Raw genomic sequence first — 24,104 nt, 5'->3', positions numbered from 1 at the left:
TTGTGATTGTTCTGGGAGTTGTGCTCTTACTGTTCTTAGTGCCACTGCTTATACTTATTCAGCAGAACAGAGTGATGAGGAGAGGTAGGAGAGATCCAGAGACTGTCATATTGTGTCTTATTCAGTGTGTGATCAGTCACGTGTTTTGAACTGACACCAGGTTTGTCTGTCTACACTCACAGCTCTCTCTGACTGGTACACAGGACTACACAGGACTCAGTCTCAAACTGAGCCAGTTTATGAGGAAATTTATCACAGACACAATCTATTTACTCATAGAGGTGAGGCACCATGAGAGAATGTAACTGTGCGTTGATTTAAAGGGTCTTTACACATTGTTTAATTCTCTTCAATTGCTAGTACATTACTAATTACTTGTACAATGCTAAAGTCAGCTTGGCACCTCATGCTTATATAAGGATCAGGTTGTTGGTATTAACTTTTAACATTTTCAAAAGCTTGCAAAGTTGAATCCTACTAAGATGATATATATATAAAAAAAAAAACGTGTTTGATTGATCTGCTCTTCTTTAACAGGGAGTCTCATCACTCCAGACGCTGATGAGCTTCTCTCAGGTTAGAGAAGTGATTTACAAACTGTGAAATTCAGAAATTTCAGGAAACTAATGACTTTATATATTATTTTGATTTTGAAGAGAGGGTAAATGAGATCACTCCAGGAATCTATGAGGATATCTTCACTGGTGGACCGATACAAGATTGTGAGACAGGTGCTGGTGCTCTTCTGTACTTGTATTTCTTTCTCTGTAATTATATAATGTGCATATGAATATAAACAGTATATTCAAGTTTGTTTTAAGAGTAATGGCATTGGTTTCACGTTAAATTTGTAGATGACACACCAGAGGGATATTATGATGTCATTATCAGTGGACAGAACTGTGGTACTGAAAAAGTTTGCTCATGAAATTTTACCCCCTACTATTTTTAAGTGAAGGCCACTTTAGATAAAACAAATTATTATTTTATCAACTTAATGTTATATTTCAGAGCTTATAATGTTGTATGTGTGTGTGTGTGTGTGTGTGTGTAGTGGACACACCAGAAAATTATGATGATGTCATCATTAATGGACAGTGCTCTCAATCTGCAAAAGGTGAGTCACAGAACTTATTTTTAATCATCTACATTTGTTTCTATGATATAAATTAATGTTTACACACCGTTTAATGAATCACTATGGCTTTATCGGGTGTAGTCTAACAATCTGTCATGAGGGGACAGGGTTCTATGATATGAAACAATATCAAAGTGTTAAAAAATAAAATTATCTTTTTTTGTAAAGAGGGAGATCAGGAGGAGTATGATGATGTGTGGAGTATCACTGAAGATGTGAAAAACCTGTTAGGTAATATTTATTAAATATATTAAGTATTATATATTAAGAATAAAATTGCCTATCAAAAAATTCAGACACACCCCATTCTTCATTCGCATCTATTTTAAGGCACAAAAACTTACATAAATATATCATATTTGTAATTTGCTGATTAAAAATAAAATTAACTAAGTTACTTTAGGAATACTGATCATAGCATTAATTATTATTTTTTATTTTTTTTATGCAGACCATGATGATGTCGGGGAGGAGTCAAACGATGATGGAGGGGTCGTATGACTCAGTGGCCACACCCACTGCCTCTGTTTATTTGATTTTATGTCTTTTTTTTTTTTTTTTTGCATTTGATTTCTTAATATTCTGTAATATGCTACTTAAATATGGTCATGAACACAAATCTAAAGGTAACAAAACTACTGTTAACATTATAATTTGTTAAAATATTAAGGATCAGGGTTAAGTATTTTTAGGCTTAATAATTCATGGTTTGAGTTAATTTTTTCTTAGAGTTTTTTCCCCCTTTCAAATAACTGAAACGTAGGAGAGTCTTCCTTTGACAAAACATGATACTTACAATGACTTGCACAAATATGTTTCTGAACATTTGTTGAATATATGTTAGAAAGCATTCATGATCAACCTAAAATAAGATGTCTGCATATTCATTGGCTATGATGTAGTGTAAAACAACTGTCAAAAGAAAACAATAGCATGGTAGGATGCAGGAATTACATGTCTCACCCAAAAAAATGCTACATATGACAGAATTGTACAATGTGAAAAATGGCTAGAAACTTACCTGCTGACAATAGATGAATAATGAATATGTTTAACAGGCTAGTGGATATTCATGCTGGTTTCTATTTGTAAATGCTATTCACATTATTCATAATGCTATGTATGTACATTATGAACTGAATATTTTTTTCAAGACAGACACAGACAAAATAAAGTCTCTAAATAATTTTTGATTAATCCAGCACTGAGTTGTGATTTCAGTCTCCTGCTGGTGTCAAAGTCAACAACAGGTAATAATTTTCTTTCTGTGGATTTAACGAGAAGGGTATAAATGTAGCTTGGAGAACTCCAAAACTGTTAGGTACGTGAAGAGAGAGAGCTCAAATGCAGAGGATTTGTGCAACAGTTTTTTGGGTACAATAAAACAATCCAAAAATAATCCAATGTAAAATCAACTCCAGAGCTGTCCGTACAGACACCTGCGGACACAGGCTGTGGAGACCACCTCTGGTGCAATGCCCAATGGGACGTGGGAACTCCTCGTCTATGCGTCCTGAGCATAGTAGCCAAAAGGTGAAGAAACAGATACACAGCACAAGCACAATCACAATGACAACATGAAATCTATTGACAACAAGGGAAAGACACAGCAGGGAATATAAGGGAGAATGGGAACAAGCGACAGGTGAGGGCAATCAGCTTGTGATCTGCACACACCAGCGCCGGAGTATCAGCGCTGGTTGCCCAGATCACGAGCTGCAGAAAATGACAGGACGTAGACAACAGGGAAGCCGATGAAGCACCCTGAACCATTACAGTAGACCCCCCCCACCCCTCAGGAGGCGTCCCCAGAGGACTCACCGGGATGCCGATGGAATTGGTCAATGAGAGCACAATCCAGAATGTCACGAGCTGGAATCCAGCATCTCTCCTACGGACCATAGCCCTCCCAGTCTACCAGGTATTGATAATCTCCACCCCTCCTTCTCACATCAAGGAGTCTCCTTACCGTATAAGCCAGAGACCCCTCGATGAGTCTAGGAGGTGGAGGGACAGAGGTCTGGGGCTGAAGAGGGGAACGAATGACGGGCTTTATCTTAGAGACATGAAACACGGGGTGGATATTCGTAAACTGGGGGGTTAAATTGAGTCTAACCGACACCGGACTGAGCACCAAAAAACAAATTTGGGTCCCAGTTTACGTGAGGGGAGTTTGAGAGGAATGTCCTTGGAGGACAACCAGACCTTCTGACCGCATACGTAAAGTGGGGGCTTAGTCTGGTGACGATCTGCCGACACCTTGTTCCTGTCACCAGTCCGAGTGAGGGCTTCTCTGGCGACCCTCCATGTATGGAGGCATCTCTGGTTAGCATGCTCAGCCTGACTGTTTGTCTGCGGGTGATACCCAGAGGAAAGACTCGCAGTCACCCCCAGCTGTCGATAGAACTCTGCCTAAAACTTAGACACAAATTGGGGACCCCTGTCAGAAACCGCGTTCACCGGGAGGCCATGAATACGGAAAACGTGATCCAGGACAATAGTCGCTGTCTCCCTCGCTGAAGGCAATTTGGGGAGGGGAATAAAATGTGCAGCCTTCGAGAACCTGTCCACCACATTAAGGACTACCGTGTTGCCGCTAGACAGAGGTATGCCTGTGATGAAGTCCATAGCTATGCATGACCAGGGTCTCGAAGGGACAGGCAGCGACTGGAGTAACCCTGCTGAGGGTCGATTGGAGCCCTTACCCGCAGCACAAACAGGACATGGTTCTTGGTTTAACCTCAAAGTTTGCCTAAAGTGCATCAGGCTAACCATTCTTGGACCCCGGAAAGTAGGAGATGTTAAAATTTAACCGACCGAAGAATAGCACCCAGCGAGCCTGTCTGGAATTAAGTAGTTTAGCGGTGTGGATGTATTCTAAGTTCTTATGATCAGTCCAACTATAAAAGGGACCACCGCGCCATCTAACCAGTGACGCCACTCTTCCAGCAAAAGCAAAAACAAAGCGACTCTTTAAATTAGAAAATGCAGCCTGAGCCTGCGGCGACCAACAGAAACGTCATCAAGTGGAGGTGAGATCCATCAGAGGAAAGGCGACCTGGCTAAAATTCAGAATGAACCGCCTGTAAAAATTGGCAAACCCCAGAAATCACTGCACTGCTCTACAACTATGTGGGGTGGGCCAGTCAGCAACTGCTTTTACCTTGGCAGGATCCATTCGGATTCCTTCGGGTGAAAGAATAAATCCCAGGAACGGAACTGACCATGCGTGAAACGTGCACTTCTCCACCTTGGCGCATAAACGATTCTCAAGTAGCCGCTGGAGCACTCGCCTGACATGTTGGACATGGTCGCGCTCGTTCTGGGAGAAGATCAGGATGTCGTCAAGATAAACAAATACAAACTGGTCAACCATGTCTCTAAGCACATTGTAAGCATTACAGAAACCTCAGACACGTTGATCTTCTGAGACATACAATGGACACACAGTGCATTAACATACAGACATCTGTTCCCACATCTCACTGAGAGAAAATGCAGGAAATGCCTCTCTTACATATGCAACAGTTCCTTCTCATCCCATTCCTTCCCTTCACATAGCTCACTCAGAATGCTCAATAGTAGAATATAATGGTCTACATTAATGCAAGTCATATTTACAGTCTGTTTGGTGTCATATGAATTGTCTCAGGGCAACTGGTACAATGGTCTCAATCTTACAAAAGTAGATTAGGGGGGGGGGGGGGGGGGTTGTCTTGGTCTGAGGTATTTAAACGATTGCAGCAAAAGGATCAGGGCCTTCTGTAGCCAGATTGAGCCCATAGCAGGAAGTGTGTCCACACACTTCATACTGTATTTTTCTAAAAGTTAGGTATGCATCTTTCATTCTTAGATTCATCTTTGAGAATTTGATGTCTTGTATTTATTTGATATCTATAAATTGGCTATGTAATTGGCATAATCCTTACCTGACTGATAATAAATTGTTACTTTTGATTTACTGTGAAATTATTTTCTCAAGTAGATTAAGTGAAGGCTATGTTTCCACAAATCTGCGTCCAGGGTTAAGTGCATACTAAAACTCTAGATGGCTAGATGGAGCATAGGGCAAAACTTGATTTTAGATTTCTGGCTAACCGTTTGACTTTAGTTAAGTTGTACTCAGTTGCATTAACTATGGGGGGCTAGTTAAAGTACTGGTCATAACCGCTGGTTACTGTCTCAGCTTTGATTAAGTTTTATGTAGTTATATATCTGTCGGGGGCTAGAAAGGTAGTGCTAGCATAACCATTGATTATTGTTTGAGTTTTAATTAAGTTGTACGTAGTTATATGACTGTCAGGGGGCTAGACAGATAGTGCTAGCATAACCGCTGATTATTGTTTTGAGGTTTAACTAAGTTGTACATGCTGTAACAGATATGCAGGTCATCGATTCATGGGTTAAATTCAGGCATACAAATGAAACCTTTTTGCACTAAATGCCTGGCCTGGCGCCAGCCTGGCTGGACTTAAATTATTTTACGATACCCATGCGAGCCTCAAAGGAGACCTGAAAACCCCCCAAATTCCTTAACACACACACACACACACAAAAAGAAACCTTTCTTAAAGTTCCTTACTTTTGTAAGCCCTTATTAATATGTATTTTGAATGTTTGTGTATTGCATAAAAATGGTTAATCCTGGGTAAATGGTTAAAGTGCTGACTTATAAGTGGAAATGTTTGATTTCATTCTAACTCTTTCTCAAATAGTCATGTTTATGTAACCCCCACTCCTTTGCAGCTCGTAAAGCTTTATGACCCCACGGGGCAACAGGACAGGAGAGAAGCCATGTCACTGGTTTCTTTTCCCCAATGCATTCTAAAACTATTACCTTTTGTTTTTATGTTTTCTAAATGTATTAAGTATTTCTTTTTGGTACATTAGATGTTTCCCATATAAATTGGGACTATCTGCAATTTATTAGCGTGTGTTAATCTTTAAATGTGTGTAATTCTGCATTTGAATGTAACTTCATGTTTTGATCATTTATATACATTATTTTTGGTATCTGTGTAATCGTCATGCTTTGACAGACCCATTTATCTAAAGCAAAGTAATGAAAAATGTATTATTCTGGAATTACGAACTTGCTAGAATATCCCTGATGAAATCTGACAAGCCCTAAATCATTAGGGTGGCTGTTTCCACAGACAAAGGAACTTTCCCTCCGCTTCAGATCGCGGACGTTCATTGGTTGTTCACGTGAGAAGAGGCGTGAACCATCCCAAGCCATAAGAATCGACCGAACAAGGTCCGCCTCTTCTTCCTTTTTCTCTTCTCTTGCAAGCTGCTAACACGCTGCGACCCTCGTCGCTCCGCGTGGCCTTGGACGCGGAGGACGACACAGATCCAGAGCTACAGAAAGGAGTTGAAAGACTTCACAATGCCCTGCAAGATCTCCGCCTCGACACAGATCAAAAAGAACAGCTGGAGAGAGAAGCCAGAAAAGAACTCAACAAAAAACTCCAGCAAGGTGACGCTCTCCTAAAAAGAGCAGAGACTGAACTGAAAGAAAGAGACTATAAAACCTGGGCCTGCAAAACACACTTGCAAGCGGCCCGAGCTAAATTCAACAAGCTTATTCTGCAGAGAGACAAGCTCCAAGATGAACTTGACACTGTGCACACAGAACTGAGACAATCTCACAGATTACAGAGTGGCTGGATCGGAGAAACGCACACCACAAAGTTTCTCCCGGCCCGCCACTCCAACCCTTTCAGCCGAGAACTCAGAGCTGAAAAAGGGGGTGTAAGCTCACGACTAAAGAAATCACCAGCCAGCTTACAAGAACACCTGTCAACAACGGAGGGGAGAGAACCCTTCCAGAGAACGCATGTCACTAAACCCTGCACTGCTCACAGAGAACTTGACAAGCTAGCCAGAAGCATCTCTACATTCAGTCCAGACCCTGCAGGAGGACATGACGTTCATGCTTCTTTACCAGCCATTGACTTTCATTTGCAAACTGTCGCCAACGTGACAGATGTGAACACATTGTACCTGCTAAAAATCACGTCCAGCCGTGATGTGCATTGTTTTCTGGATCGTCAACCAGAGACTGTCAAAGCGTACTACCAGCAACTGCTACAGACTTTGATTCTTGAATTCTCTGATCCAAACTCAGACCATGGGCTCCTTATTGCTATGTACCTCAAACAGGGCCGATTTGAAAACCCACAGACTTTCTGTAGTCAGCTACGAAAAGCCTACTTCGGAGCATGCAACGAACCAGGTATGGAGCAGGATGTCAACTTAAAAACTCTGTTCCTCCTAAACCTACATGCCAGTTGGAGTTTTCATCTCAGAGTCCCAGCGTGTCCACGTAACAGGACTACACAAGAGTTATGGAACTTAGCCCACAAAGCTTGCACCAAGCAAAAGACTATTTGTGAAAAGACTGTGAAAAACCCCAAAGTCTCCGTCTCTGAGCACTGCTTGGAGTTAACCCTAGATGGCGCCCTACAACACCACAGTCGCAGACATTTTTACAGAGAGTCAATACCGTTCCAAGCCAGCAGAGGGCAACACAATCGTGGTGGTGCTCATCCAACGCACCAGAGCGAGCGATTCCCACCAGCCAGGACACAAAGCCCCGACAGCCGGCAGTGGAACCACTCTCGACATGACACTGGTAAGCTCAATCCTGAGCCCACGTCAGAAAAACACAGTGCAGCCACGTCTGAGACAGCAGAGATCCTGAGGGTGCTGAAAGATCTTCTTCACATGAAAACTCGCAAGGAAGATGAGCCAAGCACCCAGAACACTGCCCGTCATCTACAGACCACAGAGCTAACTGTCACAGCACAAAGTGACAACAACACCCAAGCTCCACAGCCAACAGCTGCACACCCTGAATGAGACAGCACAGGTCCTCACACCAGGTACCACAAACACAAGGTACCAGAAAATGCTGTTTTGACTACCTGCCTTCGCAGCAAGCTACACAAGACCGGTCCTCACCACCCATCGATCGTCACACCTGCCCTGATGCCAACATTCCTGGGCAGCCTTGTCAAAAAGGGGGTGGGCCGAAAAGGAGTCAGCATGGAAGACCTGATCGACACAGGATTAAACCTGATGGTGATCTCATCTCACCTTTTCAAAAGACTCCAATTTGAAGCTAAGAGACAAGATCGAACTCTTACACCTCAAACTTATGAACTGAATGTACAGGCGTACAGACAGAATGACATCCAGTTTGAACAGGTTGTTTCCATTCACCTGACAATCGTTCTGATGAGTCTAATACATCCCATGTATGTCCCACCAATGAACACTCATACATTTCTCATCGACAAAGACCTGCTAGAACACTTTGACCCTTTTCTGAACTTCAAACAGCTAAAAGACTTTGCTCAAGTGCGAGAACCTCTTTCTCTCCAGCCACACAGGTTGCTAGAGCCAGACTGTCAGGTCACAGAGGTCACGGGAACTCCCACAGAACCAGACGGTCAGGTCACAGAGGTCACGGGAAACCCAGCAGCCAGCCATGAGTACAACACCCGAACAACAAGCTCAAGTTCATGCCTCTGTACCTTAGTCAACAAACAGGGTACGGTGGTACCAGCTTACACCAAAGGGGTCGCTGTTCGGCTCAACCTGAAATGTGGTCAAACCTTAAACCACACACTGGGTTTCTTCCAATCCTCACCTGAATGTGTGGAACTCGGACTCACACTTGCAAACAACAAGCATGTCAAACACCAACACCTGTTCCAGCAATGTGATAACATCACAAAAACACACAATGTGACAGTGTACTGGAGGAAGGTAAAAGGACACTCGAAGCTACCAAGTCTAGACAAGGATTTTAAAGATCACACTGACACCCTTGCCAAAACTGGCACACTAAACAACATCCTGTGGTCACTCCCAACCCACCCACCCACATTCAAGGTTGAAGTGATTACACACAGCATAAGAACTTTACTAGCTAAACTGCCTACCTCAGAATCGCTTACGCTGGCTCCGTTGTCTACACAGACCAACATAGCGGACATGCGGGCTTCTGAAACCTCCATAATGACTTTGCTTTACCACCTCTCAGACCCCTCCATCCACCCTGGCAACCAGTCTACAGTCACTGACAACCAAAGCCCCAGACCACTGCATGATACACAAAACATGCTGCGTGCACTGAACAATATTGTGGGTTGTGCACCGTCTGACATCACAATGCCAGGGCTTGTAATGCCACGGAGCAAAAGGGGGATAATGCCAATATATTTCCATGACGCAGCATGTGCTGCACCATGCAGCACCAGAGCCACTGACAAAACACTGAAGCAAGCGTCATGCCAGCAGCAAGATGTGGCAAAACATGGGCGAGGGCGAGCTAAACCCAGTCGCCGCCCACTAAGCAAAGAGGCTGCCCTGTCCAACCAAAGACAGCCCTTGTTTGTTTCTTTCTCTCTCTCTCTCCCTATTATCTGTACCAGGATGCTGCTGTGGTTTGCCGTGCCGTGCTGTCAGCCAAAGAGAGGACAGCTGCCACTGAGAGAACCGCTGAGACTTCTGATCACCGACGACAGGGCACACTACCCCAGCACTGTAACCGAACAGCTGTACAGCTGTACAGGGATCCGATGGAGAGAGGACTCCCTCACTCACACTGAGACCGATGTCAAACACATGTTCAGCCAACATGAGAAAGTGACTGTTACACAAATGGAGTTAAGTGGACACCACCACCGCTCCAAACAGTTCCCGGGAGCTTTGCTCAGAACCGCTGCTGCTGCCAGAATGTTTAACATTGTTATGTCCAGTGTCAATGCAGCGAACCAGACCAAAACTCCTTGAAACCACTGTTTACTGTCTTCCAGAAGGACTTTACCCAGACTCAGCTGTTTACAGCATTAACAACAGACATGCTGTGGGAGGTTAGCTCCTCCAATGACAGCCTAACCACGAGTAAAACCCCACCATACATGATACCCTTAAGCCTTGTGTTAACTGTGCTGTCTTACGCCATCACCATGCCAGCTGACTTGCTACAAATACACCTGGCCAACTCTCTGGATAGTGCCTTCCTACGGCACGTCAACCCCAAACAGAGAGAAGTGAATGTGCTCCTGAACCAACTCATCAGCGAGTTAAAGACCTAAAGACATTGTCAGTGTCAGGATGTGGAAAAGCAACACCCACACCAAGACACACATTCCAGATGTGGTGGCCTACCACGACAGCGACACACAGCTGTACCTGGCCCCAAACATGCACATGTGTACTTTGACCAAAGACATTCATTATCTCTGCCTTAGCAAACCCTTCCTCAGACACAACGCTGAAGGAATCTGCGAGTTGCAACCCTGGGTCAGCGATACGCGCTGCCCTGCCGAAGCCAAGCCTCGTACACAAGTCACAGAAACGCAAGCAGAGATTGTGGGTAACAGATGGCTCGTCAACACTCCTGTGCGCTCAGCTACACTGACCTACGACCAGCATGACACCGCCACCCGTGCCAACCTGCTTGACCAAGTACTGAAAGGTACCACCCAACACATTGACATTACTCCCGTCGACACAGCCCTCCAAGCACTGTCTCGACAGACCGTTCTGAACCCGTCATCTGCGGTCCGAGCCTGGACTGCTGCCGACAATGCACGGTGCATCTCCACTGTCATTGGTCACACCCTGACTCTTGGCGTGACCTTCATCCTATACAGGATACTCAACGAGATGCAAACCTCTACACCCAAACTCACGACAACTGTGGCTGGAGGTCTCCTCTTCCTCTCTTCCTTCTCTTGCAAGCTGCTAACACGCTGCGACCCTCGTCGCTCCGCACGGCCTTGGGCCGCGCTCATATCGCCGTCCCCCTCAGCACAGGGACTGAAAGGACAGCCATTATCATGGCTCATTTGGAAGCTTTCGTTTTCGTTGTTTTGTTTTCTTTTCTTTACTAAGTTTATTCAACTATTCGCCTCTCCACACAAGGAAGACGAATTCTGGAACATTGTTTGTTGAACCTTTCAAATACCGCACGAAGACAGAACAAAGGCCCCGCTCACGCTGCTCCACGCTCACGCAAAGATCCAGCGCAGCTCACACGCGCGTGACACGGCCTCCGGCACACGCACGCTGTTTTCAAAAGGACCAGCGCACGCACGCTGGGGCCATGCAAGTATCACTTTTCTATGGAGATTTAAATGCTGTTTTAAAGTTGGTCTGTGATTTGATTCGTGTTGGCTGAGAAGGGTTACTGTCTATGATTTTCTTACCTGAGCTCATTCTGTGATCTCTCCCTCTTTCATTCTCTCTCTCTCTCTCTCTCTCTCTCTCTCTCTCTCTCTCCCTTATTTAGATTCCGTTATGTCTTGTAAAAAGTTTACTGTCTGTATTGTCGTACGCATATTTACTCTGTGTGATTTGTAGTTTCGATGTATTATTAGTCAATTATTAAAAACCATATATTCATGATTTTTGTCTCCACCACCCGCTCACATTACGAGTCATTGAAGTGTCTGATCTAGCTACAAGCTTTAAATTCAGAAACTAAATTTATCATAAGGATAGGATAATGTTTTCATGGCCAGATAATATTTTTCCTTGAATTATAAGAAGTGATAACTTTATTGAAAATTGATAGGTCAATCTGGTTTGCTGGACAAACCACTGTTTGATTTGCAGTAATTTACAGTAAGAGATATCACAATAATTGATATGAAGAATGGAATATTGACATATTAATGAGTAAATTACAGTGCCCTGTGCTTAGTTATTGGTATAGACAATTGAGCTATTTTTCATAATCAATACAATTTATTGTAACTGTCATATGAGATATAAATATTAATCATATTCCTGATTAATTATTCAAATTCCCTATATATCATTTGAGTTAATTATTCTGTACAACTCATTGTTGCTACATGGGCCTCATTCTCTCTCATTAAGGAGAGAGTACTTGTACTTCTGTATCATAAGTGCGGAGAAGCTTGTGGGTGTTGAGTTAATCATGCTGAGGATGATGGGAAGATGCCTGACACTCATTTTATTGTCTTCAGATGTAATGCTCATCACAGCTGGTAAATACAGAAATAAAAAGAGATACGGTTATTTAAAAAAATGTATTTTCTTTGATCACTGTTATGTAAAAAAAAGTAATTATATGGTAATGATTTTTTAGATGACTGTGTAATCCCTATTACAATATAATTGTTTTCCAGTCTTGTGATCAAAATATAATTTTCATGTGATATCAAAATAGAAAATGTTGTTTTAACCTTCCATACATTACTCACATGCACCTGCTTCTCTGGTCACAAACAATTTAATCATAGAGTCAAAAATCTTTCTTTAACCACGTTAGACTAACTGAGACTTCTCCTACCTTTTTCATAAGAAGAGTTCAGATGTAAAAGCCTCTAAGTGCTATCTGAAATCTCCTAAAATTAATATTTTTATCAGGCTCCTATGTTTAGGTTGAGTAATTTTACTTTAATGGCAAAGTATAGGTCATTTTCTATGCCATTATAGTGAAATAACTAAAGAAAAAATACCGGTGCCTGATAAAAATGCTAATTTTAGATGAAAATTTCAGAAGACACTTCTGAACTCTTCATATTGTTGCTTATTTGTTGGTTTGATTGTTTCTGTTTTTCTTGTTTTTAAGTCGCATGGATAAATGCATCTGTTAAATCACTAAATGAAAATGTATAACTATGATATGTCCCAGTCGTTCAAGCTGGGGGGCAGTAAAACTGATCACACATTTGGGGACATTAGAGTATCTATGATGATAAAGTTATGATTTGATAAACATTGAATTGGAAGTATCACTGACAAAATGACAAAATCAATCGCTTATACATGATCCTGTATAGGGTCAGAATTGTTGCATTATTCCAAATAAATAGATTATGATCCACAAATAAATGTAACGAGATTCACAAAAATATATCAAATTCACAAATAAATGTAAAGAGTTTCACAAAAAAATATAAAACTCACAAATAAATAAAATGAGATTTGCAAATAAAAAAATATATATTTACAAATGTGTTTAATGTCACAAACACAACTCTACCTGGCATTTATTTGTGAACCGCTGTCTGTGCATTTGTAAATCACTTCACGCATTTGTGGATCAGTTCCTGTGCATTTGTGGATTTGAAACGCTTCTAGCGTCGACGTGCAGATAAATCCACAAATAAGTGGACTCCACCCACCGTCTACTTATCCCAATCAGACAACGCCCATGTTGCACTGACCAATCGCAGCACGCTCTCTCTCCAACCAATCACGTTTTGCCTAACAATCAGGGCGGGAACAGACACATGAACGCGAGTCACTCGCTACTAGTGGTGGAAATTATGATTCTTTCTAGAGATTCGTTCATTTTCAGTTCGTTCACCAAAATGATTCGTTCAGAATCGTTCACTGATTCGTTCAGTGACCATTTCTTCGTATTACACATAATAAGCCAGCAGGTGGCAAAATAGAGTGTATTATGTGTTATGTCTTAAATCAACGAACGTATTCACTTGTTACAAAAACTGATCTGGCTTTATTAATGTGTGTATAATCGCATTCAATATATAAAGTCTAATTAAGTTGTTCAGATGAACAAAGCACAAGGTTTTCTTGCCTTATTAGCATTTTAATTGTTTGGTCCGACAGTTTGTATATTATATATTCACATTCTAAATATCAAAACAAGCGTATGTGCACAGTACAGTAACTATAACTGCGCTTTGCATTTTTGCGAGATTGACATGCTAAATGGCAGACTAACCCGGTTTACTCTCATTCATTTCGTTCACGAACGACATGTGTGTATCAGTTCAGTCATTTCATTCACGAACGAGATGTATCAGCACATTCAACTCATTCACGAACGACGTGGGTACCAGTTCAGTCATTTCGTTCACGAACGATAAGATCTCTAGATCTCGTTCAGACTCATATGAAACTCGTTCATTGAAGGGCGTATTCGTTACTACATTCAACAAATCACATACTCTGTCACATCTCATACTCGAAGGCTATTGGCTCGAGGTTGAGTAATTCTTTGACAGGATGAAATGCTTGTTACCCGGTTCACCGAGCTGCGCATGCGCTGCTTATAGCGCCGCGCTGCTGTGGAGGGAGGAACTTCACTGAACGAGAAATATGAGTCAGTGGATAGCGTGAACGATTCGTTCACCTAAAAGATTCGTTCAAAAAGAACGATTCGTTCACGAACGACACATCACTACTCGCTACAGTCTCTTCAACATGGCTGATCAAGAGGAGTAAAGACAGGTGAGTGATGCTAATTGAACACAGTAATTAACTGAAGTTTTACAAGGTTCTTGATATGTCATCATTTGTCATAACTAGTGAGGTAGTTTGACAATTTACACCATGATTTAATAAGTTATTATTTGCTCTCAAGCACCATTTCGAAGACTGTCGCATTTGTCTGCCACCTACATCAAGGGTGTCTTAATTCTAAAATGGACCATTATTCATTGTGAGGTGTAAATTGTTGTAATTTCTTTACTTTTGAATCTAACGTTAATGATTCAAACGAGGCAACTTCTATGACGTATTGTGGCCTACAAAATGCGACCTCCTTGAGGAAGCAGCCCTCGAAACAGTCAGCGGATTTATTTTACATTTAGAATTAATGAATTAGTTTATTAGATTAAATAAACTATTACTTAATATTGAGCGCAAGATGAAGAATATGTGTGAAGTTGCGGGTAGATTCGATGTGCGCCTGTAGTAAGGTTGCCAACTGCCCTAATTATACACACATACGTTTGGGGTAAGATCTTCCACTGCATATTACATGAGACTCGGTTTTATTCCCCTTGTCACCCCCCGCAGTGGCATCGCCTCAGATACTACGAGTATGCGTGAACTCAGGGGCATATGCTGTTGTTACGTTACCACATAACCGTAACGTAACCACATAATACGTAACCTGGACGACATACCAATTTTTCCTCAAATGTGCTTTATAATAAATTACAATAAATCTATGAACAGGCTGTGGTCATGTCATGCATTACAGGTAAAGTAACAACAGCATATGCCCCTCAGTTCACACATACTCCTAGAAGTGTTTCAAATCCACAAATGCACAGGAACCGATCCACAAATGCGTGCAGTGATTTACAAATGCACAGACAGCGGTTCACAAATAAATGCCAGGTAGAGTTGTGTTTGTGACATTAAACACATTTGTAAATATATATTTTTTTATTTGCAAATCTCATTTTATTTATTTGTGTGTTTTATATTTTTTTGTGAAACTCTTTACATTTATTTGTGAATTTGATATATTTTTGTGAATCTCGTTACATTTATTTATGGATCATAATCTATTTATTTGGAATAATGCAACAATTCTAACCCCATAATCCTGCAGCATAAATGCTTCATTATGTTCAGAAAAAGTGTGATCACAAGAAACAAGATAAAATAATAATAATAATAATAATAATAATAAAAACTACAGCTCTGGAAAAAAAATTAAGAGACCACTGCAAAGTTATCAGTTTCTTTGGTTTTACTATTTATATGTGTTTGAGTAAAATAAAATTTGTAAAGCATCTATTTCAAGAAAATTACAACTGATCAAATTATCAACAACAAAAACTTAAATGATGCAGTTCATATTCATTTTTAAAGAACACAAATGTTTTAACTTAGGAAGAGATTAAAAATCTATATTTGGTGGAATAACGCTGCTTTTCAATCACAGCTTTCATGCATCTTGCCATGTTCTCTACCAGTGTTTCACATTGCTGTTAGGTGATTTAATGCCGCTCTTGGCAAAATTAAAGAAAATTCAAGCAGCTCGGCTTTATTGGCTTATAATCATCCATTTTCACAATCCAGAGGTTTTCAGTCGGGTCCAGGTCCATCCATACCTTGATTGACCAGGCTGTGTGGCATGGAGCACTGTCTTGCTGGAAAAATCAGTCCTCAAAATTGGGGAACATTGCCCGAGAAGAAGAAAGCAAGTTTACTTACAGGACAACCTTGTACGTGGCTTGATTCTTTTTCCCCTCACAAAGATGAATGTGCTCAATTCCAGCCTTGCTGAAGCACCCCCAGATCGTCACCAGTCTTCCACCAGATTTCACAGTGGGTGCAAGATGACTTTACCCCAGTCCTCTGCTGTCTAGCTTTGCCCATTTCGAACTGTCCTTGACATGCACTTCACCCCAGCTGCTGTTTGCTATTCTTTTTTTTAGGTCACTTGATGTCATCCTATGGTTGTTGAGTGACATTTGAACTTTTACTCATTAAAAAAAAAATGGTTGAGGTGATCACCTAATCAATACTTCATTAAGCAGAATGAGGTGTGCCTGTGTTGGAATTCAACAGACACTGAAACGAAAAGCCTGCCATATACATGTACAGATGCTGATTTAAGAGTTTTTTTGTGTTTTTTTTTAATGTTTCCAGAGCTTTATATGGAGGATAATTTTTATTTTATAAAGTAATACACCAAGATTTTTATATAGATGTATTAAGTGTTTTTCATAAAAATAATAGCCTTTAGGAGGGAATCAGTGTGAATTTTTGTATTAATCAACATAACAAAAATGCTGTTGTCTGAGATCTGCTTATATTGAGCTCTGAATATCCCTTAAATAGATGCACCCACAGTCTTTCTCTGTGTACCTCTGTCACTTAGATGAAAAGAATGTGAGGTTGGTTGGTGGCAACCATTCCTGTTCTGGTAGAGTGGAAGTGTTTCACAGAGGTCAGTGGGGAACAGTGTGTGATAATTACTGGGATATGGCTGATGCTGCAGTGGTGTGTAGAGAGCTGGACTGTGGAGAACCATTAGATGCTCTGGGTGCTGCTTATTTTGGACCAGGATCAGGACCAATCTGGATGAGTATGGCTTTATGTACTGGATCAGAGTCCACACTGAAGAACTGTGGGTCATCAGGATGGAGAAAAAACTACTGTTCTCATAAAAAAGATGCTGGAGTCATCTGCTCAGGTAAAGCATTTTACATATTCTTAGTCATGTCATTACTGGCTTATATGTACAAATAATTTTCTTGAAATACAATACCATATTTTTTTTTTCTCTCTAAGCCATAATTTTGCTGATTTGTTGTTTTCTTTTATAGATGTCCGGCTGGTTGGAGGTTCTCGCTGCTCTGGGAGGTTAGAGATCCTTCATGATCAGACGTGGATGTCAGTGTGTGACGCTATCTTTGACCAGCAGGATGCAGAGGTTGTGTGTAGAGAGCTGGACTGTGGGGCTCCTGTACAGGTGCTGGGAGCAGCTGCTTTTGACAAAGGAGACGCTCAGATGTGGACACAAGAGATTCAGTGCAGAGGAAATGAGTCTCAGATTCACCTTTGTCCAACATCATCCTCACAAAAACAAGAGCTACATGACAAGTGTCGTGAAAAAAAATGCTCAAGTCATTTGTTCAGGTAAGCTGAAGCTAGAAACCCCATTTTATTGTACAAAACAACTGCACCAAAAGCAGACATAATTTGTTTATTTATTTATTTATTTTTTACCCTTTTCTACCTTTATTTTTTTCCATGCGCACTGTTAAAATAGGCCCTGATAAAATAAACTCTTCTGTACATTCTAATGTGATGTCTTTAAATAATTTATTCATTTATGTCATTTACGATGGCTCATGTATTCAAATTTTTAGAGCAACAATGCACTATTTTCTGTAAAGGATGTTTTTGTAGCTTACTTTCAAGTTTTTGGACTGTGGAAAATATTTTGCTGAAATTTGTAATGTTTTTATTAATGTCTTTTATTTCAGAAGATCAAGGAAAATATGATTTCATATTATATGATTTGTAGGACTTAATTTTGAAATTCTCTAACTTAAAAGTTGTTCTTTTCATTTATGTATTTTTTATTTCTCTCCAGAAGTCCGGCTGGTTGGAGGTTCTCGCTGATCTGGGAGGTTAGAGATCCTTCATAATCAGACGTGGATGTCAGTGTGTGACGCTCTCTTTGACCAGCAGGATGCAGAGGTTGTGTGTAGAGAGCTGGACTGTGGGGCTCCTGTACAGGTGCTGGGAGCAGCTGCTTTTAACAAAGGAGTCGCTCAGATGTTGACAAGAGATTCAGTGCAGAGGAAATGAGTCTCAGATTCACCTCTGTCCAACATCACCATCACATCAAAACAACTGTTCACATGAAAGTTATGTTGAACTGATGTGTGCAGGTTTGAGCCTTGTTTTTTTTTTGTTTTGTTTTTTCTGTCTCTCTTTGTATGAAACCGTTTTTTTCCTTTTGTCCATATACATTTTTTAACTCTCTCTCTGTTCATTTTATAGGCAGCACGAGAGTGAGGTTGGTTGGTGGTCACAGTCGCTGTGCTGGTAGAGTGGAGGTGTTTCACAGAGGTCAGTGGGGAACAGTGTGTGAGCATTTCTGGGATATGGCTGATGCTGCAGTGGTGCGTAGAGAGCTGGACTGTGGAGAACCTGTAGATGCTCTGGGTGATTCTTATTTTGGACCAGGATCAGGACCAATCTGGACAAATCGCAAGTTATGTACTGGATCAGAATCTACGCTAAAGAACTGTGGAGCAGTGGAATGGGGTTTATTTCAATGTGATGATACTAAAGATGCTGGAGTCATGTGCTTAGGTAAGCTGTTTCAAACAAGCCCTTTTTTACATCACTGATACTCCACTTGACTCAAAGGGACAGTTCATCCAAAAATTAAAAGTTAGTCATTGTTTACTTACTATCATGTATTCTTTAAAATCCCCCTTTTTCTTCCATCAAATAAAGAAAGTTAGAGTACTTTGGAGTGACTTGAGACTTGGTAACCAATTATTTTTCCTATTAATTTCTCTATTCAACTCCTTTTAACATTAAAAGGTGCTTTGTGGTCGGCCAAAATGACAAGAATTACATGTTTACATAACAAACACATCTGATTTTTTTTTTCTGGTTTCCTATTTCTTGCTACTTCAGGCGTCAGGCTTATTGGAAACTCCAGTTGTTCTGGGAGCTTAGAGATACTTCATGATCAGACGTGGATGTCAGTGTGTGATGCTGTCTTTGACCAGCAGGATGCAGAGGTTGTGTGTAGAGAGCTGGACTGTGGGGCTCCTGTACAGGTGCTGGGAGCAGCTGCTTTTGACAAAGGAGACGCTCAGATGTGGACACAAGAGATTCAGTGTAGAGGAAATGAATCTCAGATTTCATTTTGCTCAATATCATCATCACACAACCACAACTGCACCAGTGATAACATTGTGGGACTGATCTGTTCTGGTAAAGTATTAATATTCACTGTTTCTTCATTTGTTTTAGAGGAAATATAATTTCTTCTCTGACAGCTGCATGATACTTTGTTTCTAACCTCTCTGTTCTTTATTCAGGATACACAGATCTCAGGCTGGTAAACGGTTCAGACTCTTGTTCTGGAAGAGTGAAGCTTCAGTTTCTCAGCAAATGGGGCACAGTGTGTGATGCATGCTGGGATATGAGAGCTGCCGGTGTCCTCTGTAGACAGCTGAATTGTGGGATTGCTGTGTCTGTTGTGGGATCAGACTGGTTTGGAGAGGGAAGTGGTGAAATCTGGGCTGATGTGTTTGATTGTGACGGGAATTAAACAAAACTCTCAGAATGTTCCATCTCTTCATGGAGTCGAGCTGAATATTCTCATAGACGAGATGTTGGAGTCATCTGCTCTGGTAAACTTATTTGACACTGAGAGTATGCTACTGATAAACTCTCAAAATTATGTATATTGAAGACTATTTCAGTATGTTCTACCACAAATCTAAGTTTATAAAAAGAATGAATTTTTTTCCTCAGGTTCATCTCTGGCTCTTCATTATGTTCCGGTGCGGTTGTCTGGAGAGAGACAGTGTGAGGGGGAAGTGGAAGTTTTCATCCATCAGGTCTGGAGGAGAGTTCTGCTGGACTCCTGGAGTCTCTCTGAATCCTCTGTTGTCTGCAGACAGCTGGGCTGTGGCTCTGTGCTGAACTTCTCTGGCTCCTCTTCATCCAGTCCTGAACACAGTCATGAGTGTGTGACGGGCTTCCAGTGCTCTGGGAGTGAAGCTCATCTGGAGAACGGCAGCTCTCCACAAACTCTCAACTGCAGCTCCACACAACAGCTGTCAATCACCTGCCTTGGTGAGAAGAACAACATCTGGGCAGATTCTTCAATTGTTTTGATCAATTATGTGTTTTTCTTTCTCTGAATATCAGGTCGGGGGTCCATCAGGCTGGTGGGTTCTGGGGGAGACTGTGCAGGGAGGCTGGAGGTTTTACACAGCGGCTCATGGGGGACAGTGTGTGATGACTCCTGGGATATTAAAGATGTTCATGTGGTGTGCAGACAGCTGCAGTGTGGAGTGGCCCTCAGTAACCAGCAGGTACCAGCCTGGTTTGGTCCTGGTTCTGGACACATTTGGCTGGATGAGGTGGAGTGTGAGGGGAACGAGACATCCCTGTGGAGCTGCTCTTCTCCAGGCTGGGGAAAACATGACTGTCAACACAAGGAGGATATAGGAGTTGTGTGCTCAGGTAAACAATAAAAAAATGTATAATAAATAAATAAATAAATAAATAAAATCTAGTGTATTTACATTATACAGATCAAGAAGGGCGTTGAAAACTGTTCTTATTCCAAAGTGTTTCCATTTTAAAAAGAATTCTGGAAGTGTTTCCTTTAACTGATGTAAAAAAAATATTTTTTAATGAGGACAGAATACAGTACTGAAACACTCTTGAAAAATTCAATTGAAAATGTTTTGCACTTTGACCCAGAACTCAGCTACTAACTTTTCAGAGTCTGACAAAGACATGCATCTTACCACTGCAAATTGTAAAATATAGGCCTTTTTACATTTATTTCTCAAAGGCACTCTTAAAGCTGCGGTAGGGAACTTTTGACGCTCTAGCGGTTAATAAACAGAATTGCTTGCGTCTTGCGGAAGAACATTGTAGCTGGAACTACTTCTCTCTGTTTATGTCTATGAAGAATCACAAAGGTACTGGGTTACTCCGCCGCGGTACCCCCGAAGCAATCTAAAATAGTCTGAATATAAACACTTATTATAGGTGCACCCTAGTGATTCAGGACAAGCTAAAAACACGGTTTGGAAAATGGATTCATGGTGTACTCACTTATTATATACATTTTTCTACATTTTGAACACAAACAAAGTTACGGACCGCAGCTCTGATTGGTTGATTTCTTACCGGGAGCGGCCCGTAACTGCAAATGGCAATAGGACCACTGGGAGGAGCCAGAGGAGCTTGATTTTTTCCACAGATTATCTGTCTCATATTCTACTGTCAGGACATAATGACAGGTTTAACAAATATGTAAAAAATATTTATTTACAAAAGTTACCTACTGCAGCTTTAATAACTGTTAATGGGCCCACAATTGTTAAATTCTTTAAATTCATTTTAAAGTAATTTTCCATCTAGAGTTTAAAGAGATCAGGTTAACTGGGGGCTGTGAAGGGAATCTGGAGGTTTTCTACAATGGATCCTGGGGTAATGTGTGCTGGAACAAGATGGTCAAGAGCTGAACTGTGGAAGATCTGACAGTGAAATCAGATATTCAGTGGGACTGAAGTCACACAACTGGCTTGATTTTTTTTCATTGTCGACCACATGACTCCACTTTATGGCAGTGTCCTTCTTCACCCTGGGGACAGACTGCCTGTGATAATGATGAAGTGGCCAGAATCACCTGCTCAGGTGAGATTTTAGACCACTTGGTGATGTTTCTATATAAATAACAAATCTGTCAATTGGTGATCATGTTATAATCTCAGAGGAGAAGAGTCCTGAGTCTCCACGCAGCCATCTATCATGTTCAGCATCTCCTCACCAGAGACCGTGTTCAAGTGAGTTTATTTGACAACAAATAGGTTTAAATGTTTACTACTTTTTTTCCACATATAAAACTCACTAGCTGATAGATAACTCAAAATAGCTCTGTCACAGCCCTAGACTCTGTAAACTGCAGTGTGTTGTTATTGTTGTTGTTTTTGTTGTTGTTTTATGAACTGTGTGCTGAAGCTAGTCAGTGCTGATGTGTATGTGTTTTAGATCATGTTCCTCTCAGACTGCGTGGAGGGGACGGCAGGTGCTCTGGGAGGCTGGAGGTGTATCATAACGCTGTGTGGGGCTCAGTCTGTGATGATCAGTGGGACATCAGCGATGCTCAGGTGGTCTGCAGGCAGCTGGGTTGTGGAGCAGCACTGAGGGCTGACGGGAATTCAGTCTTTGGTGCTGGTGAAGGTGTTGTGTGGCTGAATAGAGTCGAGTGCAGAGGGAATGAGATTCACCTGTGGGACTGTCCTCTTTCTCTGAATAACCACACTGACTGCTTCCGCAAAGAGCACGCTGGACTCACCTGTGCAGGTCACAGCAAACACTGAGGATTAATATTCATTTGATCATTTTAGAGCAAATATTTGTGCATTTGAATGTTTTTTAATGTGTTTGTGTCTGTTTTGCCAGATGTGTCAGTGTCCGCTACTCCTGCCACAACATCATTAGTTTCTCCTTCAGTGCGCTCATTGGGTCATTCTACAGAAACATCCCTTTTTCTGTCCCTAGCCTTTACAGAAATATTACAATTGAAACCACATTAGGGTTACAATTTTTTATATTTTAAAATAAAACAATGTGTTATTTGAACAATTAGACCTCATTGCACCAGCAATGTGGCATTCTTTGTTTTTAATAAATTTTAACAAATTCTAAGCACCACAAAACTTCTTGTCCCCAAAGCAATGTAGCGAGGGAAAGTGCTTTATTTTGCAGCCAAAAACAGGTTTTTCTACAATTTAAAATACAATAGTGTATTCATAACTATCAAATATATGATATAAATCGCAAAATAAAACAAAATGCTGAATGAATATTATAAAATATATCATGAAAACTCTGGTTCCCTTAAGTTGTGTCACTGGTGTTACCGTTTGACAAAAATCGGTTATTTTGAAATAAAAATCACACTGATGACATCCCTTGACTTCCTCCTTCCTGTTTTCTAAAAATCTATGAAAAAAGTGCCATGTTAAGTCCACTGTTTCTTTTCATTTATCAGAATTCTTTTCATTTAACTTATGATTTCAAATGAAGCTTTTAGTTGATGTCAGTGGTATGACCTATTTATTGTTAGGGAATTATATTTATATATATATATATATATATATATATATATATATAAACTATAATACAAATGGATTACACTACTTAATTTAGTGAGTATGCAATGATTGACAACATATGGTTTGATACCTTAAAGCAGACATTTTGTAAAATGCATTTTTCATGAAAAAGCCTTCCTTTTGGGTAACACCAGTGAAGATCATTATATCAGGTTTTATGTGTGTCACTGGTGTTACTGTGTTACTGTAAGTTACTGTATGTTTTTTTTCTTTCACATTAAATAAATAATACATAATGACCTTATTTCTTGCATTTTCATGATTTTTAGGTAACACTGATTACGTGCTGAAAAAAATGTGAGCAAATATATTTCATAAAGTATTTTAATATTGATAAAGAAGGTAACACCAGTGACAAAAAATGTGGTCTTGAAATAATTGCACAAAAAAGCTAAAAAGAAAATTAATTCAGCTGTCATTTATATATATTCATAAAGTCAAAAGGTAATGTAATAATATGGTCTACATTTAAATGTAATAAAAATAAATCTATTTTAAGACATTTTGCCATACCAAAAGTCGACGTTTCTGTAGAATGACCCAACTGCATTCTGATTCAAAGGGCCACTACACAGTGTTCACTTCTCCTCTTTCATTGTATCTTTTGCATATTCTGCATATTATACCTACAAACAATCATGCAAACCCCACTTGGTACTAATTAAATTCAACGAAAAGCCTCACCTCCTTTCCGAGGCATTTATTTCAGTTAAACTTATTTAAGTATTGTAGTAATGCATAAGGACAGGTTCATAAATTTCCCTCTAGACTTCCTGTAAAGTGATGTATTGATATACTCTTAT

General features: G+C 40.7%; 1 protein-coding gene across 1 annotated transcript in view; it reads left to right on the top strand.

The window, feature by feature from the left end:
- Positions 1 to 24,104, top strand: part of LOC113097429 (deleted in malignant brain tumors 1 protein-like) — a 70,059-nt gene that overhangs the window by 38,426 nt on the left and 7,529 nt on the right. The window contains exon 11 of the mRNA XM_026262671.1: positions 17,230 to 17,266. Within this exon, the coding sequence (XP_026118456.1) occupies positions 17,230 to 17,266 (37 nt within the window). The remainder of the gene's footprint in view (positions 1 to 17,229; positions 17,267 to 24,104) is intronic.

This window comes from Carassius auratus, unplaced genomic scaffold (genome assembly GCF_003368295.1).
Source record: "Carassius auratus strain Wakin unplaced genomic scaffold, ASM336829v1 scaf_tig00216276, whole genome shotgun sequence".
Lineage (NCBI taxonomy): Eukaryota > Metazoa > Chordata > Actinopteri > Cypriniformes > Cyprinidae > Carassius > Carassius auratus.
This window is presented reverse-complemented; position numbering and strand designations above follow the sequence as displayed.